The 14,142-nt window shown below is 31.4% G+C and overlaps 1 protein-coding gene across 2 annotated transcripts in view; it reads left to right on the top strand.

Annotated features, from left to right (window-relative positions):
• Positions 1-14,142, top strand: part of LOC149477101 (neuropeptides capa receptor-like) — a 79,796-nt gene that overhangs the window by 31,306 nt on the left and 34,348 nt on the right. For both annotated transcript variants that reach the window (XM_089711556.1, XM_089711557.1), the window contains one exon: positions 5,266-5,356. In XM_089711556.1, coding sequence (XP_089567682.1) covers positions 5,266-5,356 — 91 coding nt within the window. The remainder of the gene's footprint in view (positions 1-5,265; positions 5,357-14,142) is intronic.

Raw genomic sequence — 14,142 nt, 5'->3', positions numbered from 1 at the left:
CAATACTTAAATGGAGCAATGAATTTGGACTAAAAATCAATCCTTCCAAAAGCAATATCATCATAATCGGTAGTCCTTATATGATTTCAGAAATCGACTGGGGTATTTTACCAAGCATCAAAATCGGTGGCGAAGTCTTGCCTTACCAAAAGGTAGTCAAAAACTTAGGCGTGCTGTTTGATCAAACGCTCTCCTGGTCCAATCATGTCCAGGAATTAAGCCGCAGGGTTTATGCTGCTTCATCTACGCTCCGGCGGCTTCGTAACTTTTTGCCCATTCCCACGAAGATTATGCTAGCGCAATCCCTTCTTCTTCCTATTCTTGATTACGCTGATGCATGTTATCCTGATTTATCAGTTGAGCTTACTGAAAAACTTGAGCGGCTCCAAAATTTTTGCATAAGATTTATTTTCGGCCTTCGGAAATATGATCATGTCTCTTTCTATAGAAAAAAGCTCAAGTGGCTCCCCATCCGTTTTCGCCGGAATCTGCATTTGTTGCATTTACTTTTCCGTATCCTTTTTGACCCTTCCGCTCCTACGTACCTTAGAAAACAATTTTCCTTCTTGCGCAATGAAAACTATACCCTTCGTTCGGTTGACAGACTTACCTTATGTGTCCCTGTGCGACGTACCAACTTTTTTGGGAAATCTTTTACGGTAACTGCTGTTAATCTTTGGAATGCATTGCCACTACCAATCAAACAAGCTAAGAATTTATCATGTTTTAAAAACCTCCTTCGTCGTCACTTTCTGTCATCCGCTTTCAACTCGGCATAGTAACTTTTATTGTTTTAAATTTTTATATTAGTAGTGTATGTATTATATATGTATTATATGTATTATATAATTATATATTATATGTATATATATTTATGGTATATTTGTATAATATAAGTAGTCATATGTATATTATATATTATATAAGTATATTTTTGTATGTACTGTAGTGTCGTATATATGTTTATGTACAGTATATAATTTATAAATTGTTATGTGTTTTAATCTTCTTATATTTTATTTTGTTTACAGTGACATCATTATCATTATTATTATTTTTTTTTCTTTTTTCTCTCGACCTACCTTTACAACTTAATTGAGCTGATTACCTTCTGCCCTGGTTGCCTGGAAGAGATCACTTCTAAGTGATAAGGCCGCCAAATACACTAAACTGCTCCTTGCTTTTATTTTTGTGTGTTCTAGTATGTAAGTCTGTTTAGTTGTATTAAAGAGTAAAATAAAATAAATAAATAAATAAAATAACCTGTTTCTCCAAGCTTTATATAGGTACTTGTCTAATGACTATGTGTTAAACACCTGACACCTAATAGGTACGAATTGACCGCATTTTTCTACCGGTGTTCATGTTTTTCTAGGGTTCCGTAGTCCGTACCCAAAGGGCCTTATTACTAAGCCCCCGCTGTGTCTGTCTGTCTCTATACTGTATCGCATACATCGTGATAGCTAAATTTATGAAATTATCATAAATGATATATTTCTGTGGTCGCTATAACAACAGATACTAAAAATAAAAAAAAATATTAAGGGTAATAAATAATACAATAAACTTTTATAGACGGAACCCCTGATGCACAAGTCCGACTCGCACTTTGTCGGTTTTTTGCAAACTGCATTCTGACTTAACTAGGTAATAAGTGTTTTTGTTGGAATATTTATTGTTTAATCAATTAAGACGTTATTTCCATAAAATATTTTCTTTTAAGTTAAAGATTTTATACTCTTTTTGTCCTGAATTCTAACAAAAAATTACTTTAGAATAATTGTATTTATAAACTACTAGCTTTCCACCCGCGGCTTCGCCCGCGTTTTCAAAGAAAAACCCGTTCCCGTAGGATTTCCGGGATAAAACCTATCCTATGTCCTTTCTCGGGTATCAAAATATCTCTATACCAAATTTCATGCAAATTGGTTCAGTAGTTAAGTCGTGATTGAGTAACAGACAGACAGACAGAGTTACTTTCGCATTTATAATATAAGTATGGATTTCGCAAAGTTTTCAGTTCAGAAGTTTATTTCGTAGATTTGTTTATCTTTCACGCAATTAAACTTCAAAACATTCATCCATCCAGACATCCTCACAAACTTATTGTTTAATCGGGATAAGTCTAGATATACTATATTTATAAGTTATAGTTTAGTTATAGAGTTAAAAATAGAGCTGAAATTATGAATTAAAGGAAATAAATTTTATCTTTACTACTATACTAATAAGTATGGTAACTGAATAGTTTGTTTGCTACAATTAGCAGGATACACATACCTTTATTTTTATCTACCTCATATACCTATAGGTAATTTTACTAAAGTCCGGTCGCGGAGCAGAAAGAATTTCGTACAATGACCTCTTTACCTACTGACAGTGGTCATAAACATTTTTGAATGAAGTGCAGTTTAGTTTACATAAAATATTTGGAGGAGAAAGGTTTTTTACTAATTTATTAAATAAATGTCCTTTATTCATTTACAATACTTATTAGTTAGTTACATTTTAACTTTTTCAATAACCACGATATATTATATAAAAAAAAGTGTGCGTGTACACACATAAGAAGTGAAACTTCTTTATGACCTTATTTTTCAAAAAATAATTTACTATGTACAATATTACATAAATATGTAAGTCTAACAAGCGATTTCGACTTAGGCGGATTTTGATTGGACATAAAGAGTTTGAGGTTTATTCTTATAAATTTTGAATTCACAAACTCATAATTGAACACTTGACACCAATCAAGCAAACACAAACCTTACGCTCTCAGGTTAAAGGTTTACAATCTCTAAGGACGGCGGTCATTGCACCTGTGCGAGCAAGACACATTATTTTTACAAGGGAGTGACAGTGACAGGTAATAACAGGTTAATGTACGAAATTCTTCCTGCTCCGCGACCGGACAGCCTATAATATTATCATAGGTGTAGCCAGGGCGGAACAGTACAATATAATATTTAATGGAAATCTTATTTACGACAAGCACTAAAATCAACACTAAACCAAGCTGTCAATCCTATAAGTAATGATTTCTAAGTCTTAAGAACCTTTTTATCAAGACTTCCATTCAGTAGATTTCTTTCAACATTTCCTTTGAATCAGTGTGATTACTTGTGTTGCTAACTTGTATTTGTGTTGTACGTGTTATAATCGTATATGCGACCAATAAGTTTTAGATAAAGTAAAAATATATAAAAATGTATGGACTTTCTTGCAATGACTTTTTCATTTACTCTCTGTGTAAGGTGTGTTTTGGATTAAAAAAAGGTAAGTTATTGGTTGTCTTACTGCTGAAAGATCTTTATTAAATATTTTATTTAAATCTAAATACGATTTTATCGTATCTATTGGTAAACAGATTCGGCAATCGATTGTAATATATGTAAATTACCTTAAATGTTAACTTAATAAAAATATGTATAAAATAGTAGATGTTTAATGCCTTGTCAGTGAATTAAAATATAATTAGCCGGAATGAATAATTGATGAGTACCTACTAATTGGAATTGAATTGGAACCATGGTTCACATTGATCAAGATTGACATTTGACATAGCTCATTTCAAACACCCTCATTGCGTTTTACTGTGAGAAAAACAGAAACATGTTAAATATTATATTGATGTCTAATTATGTTTTAATATCTACGGATTATATTTAAATTGTTGCTTTCCAATGTATATATTGTAGTTGTGCAATATCAAAAATCTCAAATTATAGAAACTTTAGAAGTGGGAGTATCGAAAAATACCCACATAAAGTTCTTTTTGAAATAAACATCTTGAAACGATGAACTTTAGTAAAATATGCATGAAATTTGACATGCCTGCACAGTTCTACGAGCTTGTATTATATTATTTGAATTCATTCACAGCAATCTAATTTGGTTTCTTGTCAGAAAAGTGAAATGTGTTGATTAGCATTTTGTAAACAAATATTATGTTTACTTTGGTTTATTCTGAAATCTTTTCATATAAAATTTCATGGAAAACTTTTGTGAAAGAGTTATTTTATCTCAACTGTGATTTCGTTTTTGATTGCTGCACATAAATTTTTATATATTATAATTCATCAAAGTTATTTAGTTATTATAGCAACAACCTCAGTGTTTAAAAACTAAAAGACGCTTCTTTGACCTAATGAAATTATAAACTTAAAAACTTAATTCACATTTTAAATAATGCAATGAAAGGAGATGCAAATAATGCAATAAAGATATCTTTCAAATTTTGTGAGTCTTTCTCCTAGCTGTTATAAGTCGAGGTACTTTAAACATGTCATGTCAGCCCCCCTAGACAAGTGGCTTTCTATTAGCGTAAAGTTCAATAGAATAGATTATGAATGTATGAGATTGACGTAATCAATCGTCGTCGTCGTCGTCGTAATCAAACGTCAATCTCATACATTCATAATCTATTCTATTGAACTTTACGCTAATAGAAAGCCACTTGTCTAGGGGGGCAGGTCATATTTTAATCAAACGGCTAACGCTGTTTGATTAAAATCTAGACACTGATTCATAAATGGATTAACCGTTGTGAAATAGCTGTTTATTAATTGTATGTTATAAGTTTAGTATACGTCAAAATCTATAATACATATATATATAAATTGAAATTATTAATTACCTTATTTAAGATGTTTTATTTAGCATTTGTACTTGACACGTTAAGAAACATGGGCTTTTGTGGAGAAGGTAATAAGTTTCCAAGTACCGAGCATAGAAATGAAAATTCACATTAAAATTATATTATTTATAAATTAAATTCATTTTAAGAGCCATGGCAATGTGGAATTGTATATATTCTCGACGATAAATACTAGTACTAATATTTTTAATTTGAGGTTGTCGGTTCTATAGAATAAAATATATGGAGTTTTCTGAAGTCTTTTAATTTCCAAATTATTTCTTGCTTCCTTATTTGATGCGACGAGGTTTATAATTAAGGTTTTTTCGACTTCGTGTAATATATTTTGATATTCTACCAACCGTTATTTTGTGGTAGATACCTATTTGTTTACTTTATAAATTTAACACAGCTGATGTATTGCTTATTTAAATAATTGAATAATTTACCCATCTACTGAGTACGTAGATACGTACGTACGTACGTATTTCATCTACAACACATGATTATAAGTACGTCCATTTACTCTTTAAAATATTTAAATTCATAAAAACATAGTAGGGTTGATAAATAAAGTTTTTTATAAATATGAATAAGAACAGTATTAAATCAATTCATTTTACTTGCAGGTCTACCCAACGACCTGTCAGTCTACTGGCACCAATATCCCTACAGCCTCGGCGTTGTGTTCTGCAAGCTACGAGCTTTAATATCAGAAGCGTGAGTATTTTCACTTTATTTAATTATAATTATACATAATATATTAAGAAAGAAAGAAAGATCATTTATTTGACTCCACAATAATAACAAACACAATTGACACAGAATACAATAATTAAAATTAAAGCAATAATACAACATGAAACGTATGTAATGTATTACGTATGTTTGTGTATATAAATATTAAATATGTCCACATATAGTAAAGGTTTAACTCGTATTGCTAAACAGGCCAATTATTAGGCAATAAGGCCGTGGGCCGCCCTTATCACTTAACACTAAATGCAAAAGTCTGTCCGTCTCTTACGCTTTAATAATTAATATATTAATGCTAAACCACATTGAACAAAAATAATTTTTTGAAGACCCAAATTTAAACATAGGCTACTTTTTTTTTTTCAAAAATCAATATTTAAAAAGTACCACCTTTAACTCTAAAAATTACAGCTTTTGCGCGTGTTTTTGTCTGCTAAAAGCGCCGATCACAGCTGTTAAATTTATAAAAACAAAACGAGTTAATTCGAGTTGAATACACGACTTAAATAGTGGCTAGTTTAGTTAGTAATTATCTAGATTCTAGACTGAACTACAGCTATTATTGGCATAGTACGTGTGCGTCGGTGTAGAACTTGTTTCTAAACTTAATAAAACACAAGAGAATTCTTAGACGAAATTTCCATTGAAAGAATTTTGCCTCTTTCATTCCACATTGCTTTTTGTTTAACGAAAATGTTTGGTACATTTTTGAGTGGTTAAGAATAGCAAAATAAATGTAATATAATTTAATTAATAGGTATACTACTATTATAAGTGCAAAATTAAATGTGCATGGAAATTAAAAGAAATGATTTACTTCCCGACATAATATCGTCTTACAGTTCTTGGGTAATAATATCATATTACCCACGAACTGTAAGACGATTACCCACGAATAAAATCATTTTATTGTGTGAAGAAAAATTGAACAATTTCTTTACTACCTACGGGTTATTCGAATTACGTTATTAAAAAGCGTTCTGAATAATTTATTTATCTCAGGTTCCAAGTTATATGGATATCTATTTTAAACGTAATAATAATATTCACGAAAGAGCCATGGGAAATTATCATTTCTGTAATAGCTAGCAGAATATTAAGATTTACCAGGAAAGTATATTAAATTCTTACGAAAGCTATTTAAATTTTTTGTGCTCTTGATTGCAAAGCCAAAGTTTAAATTGAGGCTTTATACCTCTTGGTATAGATCTATGGAATTTTGTTTTACAAACATAAATATAATAATAGCTGTCCCATCGACGTTGTAAGACAACCTTATAAGTAATAGGAATGAAAACAATTTTAGTTTAGATCTATAGAATATACAAAAAGAAAAACATAACATTCGGTTGAGCAGATTAAGAGGAGTTTGATTACAAACACTATGACAGAAGAATTCCCAGATTGATATGTGAATTTATTTTTATGCCATTAGAAAGGCTTGGAAACATACGACATTTATTCTAGGACATATTTCTGTCAAATGTAAGAGAATAAATTTATACTTACAGACAGGAAATGAAGAGGGACGCGAAGATAATGTACTGGTATTTTGTTTTGCCGGAAAATTTATTTTATATACCGGTTCGGTGGTAGAAAATAAGTTAATTTTTGAAAACACGTTGCTAAAAGCCTAAAGGAAAGTTTCGAAGGAAAATTTGCTCATTTACAATGAATGGACCTGTAAATGATGCTTTTTTACTATATCTTTTTTTATGCTTCTAAAAGAATAATAAACGGACAAGACTTTCTTATGAATTATATTAACATTACTTTTCATCCGTCGTAACTCGCGTACCTACAGAACTTTTTATCTAAAATCTTATCAAAGCCTTACTTTTACTGCCAAATATTATAAAAATGAAAGTTTGTGATGCATGGATGGCTATTTGTTACTCTTTAACGCAAAAACAAATAATCGGATAAGAATGGGTTTTAGAGATATTATATTTGACACATTAATTAAACAAAATGTTCGTAATTACGAATATATTATGTAGTACAGGCTCGCTCTAGTATGTACATTAAAAAATAAGGAATAAGATGAACTATTGTCTTCAAAACATCTTGTGTATATATTATGTGTAATTACGTCTTATTAATTAATTTTCTCTTAAGCTCTTGAAAAATACCATCTTATATAGTCAACCGGGGCAAATGCAACTAAAAAATAACAAGTCTCAAGTTTGATCGGTTGCAGTTATCTCCTTTTATATTTGGTCATTTATTTGACCCATTTATTGTTTTTTGTATTTATTCAAGATTATTTTAAACCAAACAAGCAATACAGTAGTCTTATAAATAACTGGTAGTGAGAATATTTCCTAAAATTGGTAGAAAAAGTTACATTAACCCCATGTCGGGGGTAAATGCAACTAACTGCCATAGCTCTTCTTCTATTTCATATAAAACAACGAATATAGAATATATTTATGAGATTTCATGTTATTCATAGGATTTTGAACTGGATTACCGTGTAGCAAGGACGAGTTTTCAGGAAAAATCTTATTTTTCTAAATGTGGGGCAAATGCAACTATTTGTTAGAGAATTAGTGTGGGGAATGCAAAAAACTTATTCATCGATATTTTTTTATTATTCTGCGTGTGATTTGTATCGTACTATTGTGTATAAGGGAACTATTGCTACAATAACGTTGCGATCGTAGATGGCGCCGCATTATTTAGAGGAAAAACTCATGTAGGTACTTTGATTTACCACTTTAAATCGCAACAAAAAAAAATTACAATGCCCCTACCTACTAAGTCAATTTTAGTTTTTGGTCAAAACAAATAATATTCTTTGTGTTAAATCCTATTAATATTATAAAGGCGAAAGTTTGTATGGATGTATGGATGTTTGTTACTCTTTCACGTAAAAACTACTGAACCGATTACAATGAAATTTAGCACACATATAGAGGGTAACTTGGATTAACACATAGGGTAGGTTTTATCCCGGAAATCCCACGAGGACGGGAACTATGCGGGTTTTCCTTTGAAAACGCGGGCAAAGCCGCGGGCGGAAATCTAGTATTGTTATAAACGTAAACCAAACAAAATACGTTTATTAGTTAATCAACCGTTTATTAAAAATTACTTGGACAATCACAGAACTATCCTACTTAGTTTTACATAAGAGATTCACAACTTTGGTTTCGTAAACAATGAAAAAAACAAATTCTTATCATCTAAAATAATACCCTGGCTTACTTATTTAACAGTCTCTACAAAAAAATCGTACACAACAATCATTTTTTTAAGAATACCTATAAGGTTTTAACAATATGTAAGTCTCTAATAAATCTAACACACAGCAATCACATTTTTCAGGAATATAAAGTTTTAACAACATTTAAGTCTCTAGTCTCTTTATAAAAAATCTTACACAGCAATCACATTTTTCAGGAATATAAAGTTTTAACAACATTTAAGTCTCTAGTCTCTTTATAAAAAATCTTACACAGCAATCACATTTTTCAGGAATATACAGTTTTAACAGTAATTTTAAAAGTAATTTGCAATTTTTTGTTCCATTTCTTTGGAAAATACACCTGGTCTGCCAGGTTTCGGCATTTTAGCACCTCTCGTTCCATATATACGATGTACAATAGTTGATCTCGGCACCCCATACTCTGCAGCGGCTGCATAACTATTTAATTTTTTACTACGCACAGCTTCCAATGCTTTCATAAGATCATCTTGCGAGTAGCCAACTTCTTTTTTGCGTTTGTAATTCCTCACCATCTGAAATACCATTGAAGTATAGTAATAAACACTTACTACTTTGACTGCAACATGCCGTTACGGCCTGCAGCATTAATATGTTAAGCAATAATAAATAAATAAATAAGTTAGCATTCAATTAGAATTCAGTTTATTGATCATTTGTTTTACACGTTCATTCACTGCTCGGTAGTTAAACATTAAACATGTCTACCTAATTTTATGATTTAGATGTTTCTCATCATACAACTATTGTTTAAAATATTTAGAGGCAAAAAAGACGACCTCGTTTTTAGTTATATTCTTTAACCACGCTGGTTTTATCTAATTTGAATTTTACTCACGAACCCGTCTCTGGGTATAATATCGAAAAAAAAATCGATGGTTCTTCTTTAATTAATCATAAAGAAAGTATATTTTGACTACCAAGAAGGATACATAATAAATTAAAAATATCGACACTGTCACATCACTAGTGTTTTTAGTTTCATACAAAAATATAAGGGGCTATTGTAACTAACCTCACAGTTGCAATAACCCCATAGTGAAATTTTCATGGGGCAAATGTAACTGCATCAATAACACAAAATAGAGTCAACTAACGCACTTAAAATATAAATGAAATGTCCGTATTTATGCAAAATGGAACCACTCGACAAATTTCGTTTTTTACTTTTATTGAAGAATACTCATTCAAAAGTGGTCTAAATTCTTATACAAACAAGAACCACATGATTTTTACGTTGGAAACAAGGTATACTAAAAGCAGAAAGGAACCACCAGCAACAACGAATAATACCATATTAAGCAAAACCGAACCACAGCACCACGGGACTGCTTTGTTCAAACAAATAAACGATGTTACTATTATGTCATTTTATACAAAACAGATCCACACCTACTTGGTACCATTATACATTACACATATTTCTATCAATAACAATTATTTTTAATACACAAAATGGAACCAGGTTTCTGTGGTATGGTTATGCGTAAAATAAATACATAATTTAATTGTAATTTTTTATTGCAAAATAAAACCACAAGCATTCGGTTCTATTATGCATAAATAAATATTGTAAAACATTCTGAAACCCATCATCGCTATATGGAACCAAATGCCTTGACTTGTTACAATGCTTCTCATCTTTAAACAACGTATTTCATTACTTAAGTGCAAAACTCCAATTTTTTAAGTAAAACGTCGAACATCTGTCAATATAGGTGACATTCAGCGAAGTAGTTCGAATACGTGACGGTGTTTTTTTCCTCCGCAAAGTAAGTTCTATTGTTTTTGTTAATTACCTTTAAAATTAAATGTGAAAATGTTTAGTAATAAATAAATAAGCAAGCAATGGGTAAGAAAAGCATTGGAGACGAACACCGAAGATAATAATGAAGATACAACGGGTAAGTAGTTTTATTTAATGCATTAAAGTACTTATTGAATCTGAGATGCAGGTACGCTTTATCCACTTTTGATTCATTCCCGATTGTGGTGTGATTTTAAGAAGATAGTTCATTAAGTAAGTACAAGAGGAATCCTCTGTGGATTTACGTATTTTAACGACAATGTCGTTGTTCACGAAGGCGCGGCGAGTCGAATTAAGAGATCATTTTGTTACGATTCATCTGTCATTGTGAGATGAAACTACTAAAGTCTAAACCCTGTTTTAAAAATAACTGTCGATGATCTAGGTACCTACCTACTATTTTGGTAAAATATTTATTTATTTATTTATTTAAATTCTTTATTTAACACACACAAAAAAAAGAATATACACAAAAATAAAAGAACAAAAAAAGAAAATCATATTAACATGTTAAATAGGCGGCCTTATCGCTATAAGCGATAAATACGTTTAGATTCAGATTCAGTACAGTACATTCAGCCACATCATTCAGCGCATATAATTATTTGTATGATTTTAAAACTCGCGCGGCTACTGTTTTGACCGGAACAAGGCCTTAGCCTGCGAAATTCAAAATTTTAACAAGTTTATTTAATTTTTTGCTAGGGTTGCCACTGTTGCGTATGATTTTTAGGGTTCCGTACCCAAAGGGTAAAACGAGACCCTATTACTAAGACTCCGCTGTCCGTCTGTCTATCCCTCTGTCTCATGAACCGTGACAGTTAGATAGTCGAAATTTCATATGATGTATTTCTGATGCCGCTGTTACAACAAATACTAAAAAACAGAATAAAAAAAGACGTGTGCTAGAAGCTATGCAATAGCTTAATAAATATTTAAGAAGCTCCCATACAATAAGCCGTGATTTTTTTGGCGTTTTTATAGATAATGGTACGGAACTCTTCGTTGCGCGAGTCCGACTCGCACTTAGCCAGTTTTTTGTACACATGGCGCATGTACATACTCTTCTACTTAGTCGTCTAGTAGGGACACCTAGGGCTTTATAAGAACTAATAATATTTTGCTGTCGCCATATACCTACGTATAAAAGCCACGCGGCTTTATTGTTTTGATTTAAAGCTTTTTTCTTTTTATTACAGAAGATAACGAAGAACCTTATACGTCGCTGCCTCTGGAGAAGCTTTCTTCACCTTCTAGCGATATTTAGTCCATATTACATCTCATTCCACAAGATGCACAGTTTTTATAACGGTCTCATTAGTGATGATGCAATAGAAGACCACATAGATGGACTAGACACGGTGGATTTCGAAATCCAATTTGATGATAACGTCGAATAAACGTCCTATATAAGTATTATTTTATATATTTTATTAATTAAAGCTTTATTACGATATTATAAATACATAGTTTCATTTATATCATTAAATCCCTGGGATGTGGTTCCTTTTTGTATAAGAGAAAACCTATCAATTGATAAATGTTAAAAGGAACCACATGCACATTTTCTCAATTATCTAGAAAGTTTAAGAATATTCAGTGCAAATTTATATACACATACTTAAATAAGTAATTAATCAATGAATTTAAATAAAATAAATTTTAATTTTACTTCATCTGACAGAGCTGCAAATGTTTTTGTAAATCCTTTGATATCTCAGAAGTGCGTTTTTGCTGGGTGGTTCCTTTTTGCTTAAATACGGACAAATAACTTACGGCTTGTGATAATCGTGTCCAATCAAAAACACCTGCAAAAAATCACTCCTAAACAATTTTTTTGTCTGCAAAACCCGACACCTGTTTTTACGCACACCAACTTCAAAATGGCGGTTTGACAAAATGGCCTATAAATCAAATAGTTTTCATCGTAGTGGCGCCATCTATTATTTGTAAGATTTATTAGTCGTTGAGTTATTGAATCATAGATGGCGATATATTACAACAACTCTAATAAATGAGTTATGATAAGTAGTTGCAATTGCCCCATAGTTGCAATTGCCCCGGTTGACCCTATATAAAAATGAATCGCAAAATTTGTTGGTAAGCGCATAACTCGAGAACGGCTGAACCGATTTCGATAATTCTTTTTTTATTATATTCCTTGAAATACGAGGATGGTTCTTATGTAGAGAAAACGTAAACATGTACCACGGGCGAAGCCGGGGCGGACCGCTAGTTTATTATAAAAACAATTCTTGCCTAAAACACTTTTCCCAAGCAACATGTCGTATTACATTACTCATTAGTCATTACTGTCTTAATAACTTAGATAGTTTTACCCTAACAATTTTTATTTAACAAGACAGTTTCACAAGATTTAGGGTGATTTTCCACCAACGATGTGCAGCGAGGCGATGAATGTGTTTGTTGTTATCCTCGCACATTATTAGTGGATAATCACCCTTAAGCTGAGGAATTCAATGCAAGACGGATAAATTAATCAAGAGCTTTACAACGAATTGTTTCAGTCCACGTTACTTGTTATTTCATTCCTTTAATGATTATCATGTATCGTTGATAGTTGTACAAGCGTTTCGAGCAGCATCTTTTGTACCGAAAAAGACAAAATACAGGACTTTTTCAGTCTTTTTACTTCGGGTGGTGAAATACATATAGATTCTGGGTGTAGATAGTTATATTGGATAGTACTCGATTATGAAACTAATTTGCATTTATGTATGAATGAACAGAATATTGAGAGATACGATTTTTCATTAATATTATGGGTTTGAAGCCACCAGGAAACTGGTTGACCTTAATATAACGTAAACTCTACCTCAAAAGCTTTGATTTTTAAACTTAGATGACTTTCTATTAAAAATTTATGCATCTTCAATAACTATGCAAATCTTCAACGCAAAAAAGCTAATCAGAATTATATGAAATTCGCTATATTTAGAAGTTTAGGTTAGCACAAAGCTACTTTTTAACCGGATACGCCAGTAAGCGAACTCCCGCTATATTTATAACTAACTGTCCGCCCCGGCTTCGCCCGTGGTATCTACATGTTTACGTTTTTTTTTTCATAAGAACCATCCTCGTACTTCAAAGAATAGATTCCACAGCGCACGCGATGGCAGAATTTTTATTAAGGAATTTTATACACCTTGGGTTACATTATTGTATTTTTGTAAGGATCTCAAATTTTTTTGAAAATGCAATATAGCCTATGTTGCTCAGTGAAGATGCAGCTTTCTAATGGTGAAAGAATTTTTGAAATCGGTCCAGTAGTATATGCGTGAAAACCTTACATACATACATACATAATTACAAACCTTTCCTCTTTATAATATTAGTATAGATATATCGGCTTCAACTAGTATTTCAATATATTAATCTCACGGGAATGCATAAAATACAGTACGTAAAATATAATAAGTATATTTTACGAAGATATATCAGCTATGCAAAGGATTCTCCGTTCGACTGCGTTGCATATTTTCGAATAGCAGCCAAGTGTGAAAAATGCGGTTCAAGCATATTTCATTTCAGTAGAAATTTCAATTTTGATTCAAGCCACTGTGTACTTTTAATTTAAAATTATAAAATAATGTATTTTTAAAGAGATACCGTTGAAATGGAAAAATGAATTAAGCAAATAAAGAGCAACAGGTTTTAACTTGAAAAGTATATAACAATCCCACCTTAATTAAG

Source organism: Colias philodice, chromosome 26 (genome assembly GCF_061535455.1).
Source record: "Colias philodice isolate Cphi_HAF_F1 chromosome 26, ilColPhil1 Martin Lab GWU primary, whole genome shotgun sequence".
Taxonomy (NCBI): domain Eukaryota; kingdom Metazoa; phylum Arthropoda; class Insecta; order Lepidoptera; family Pieridae; genus Colias; species Colias philodice.
Note: the sequence above shows the minus strand (reverse complement) of the source record. Positions and strands in the feature narration are given on the sequence as shown.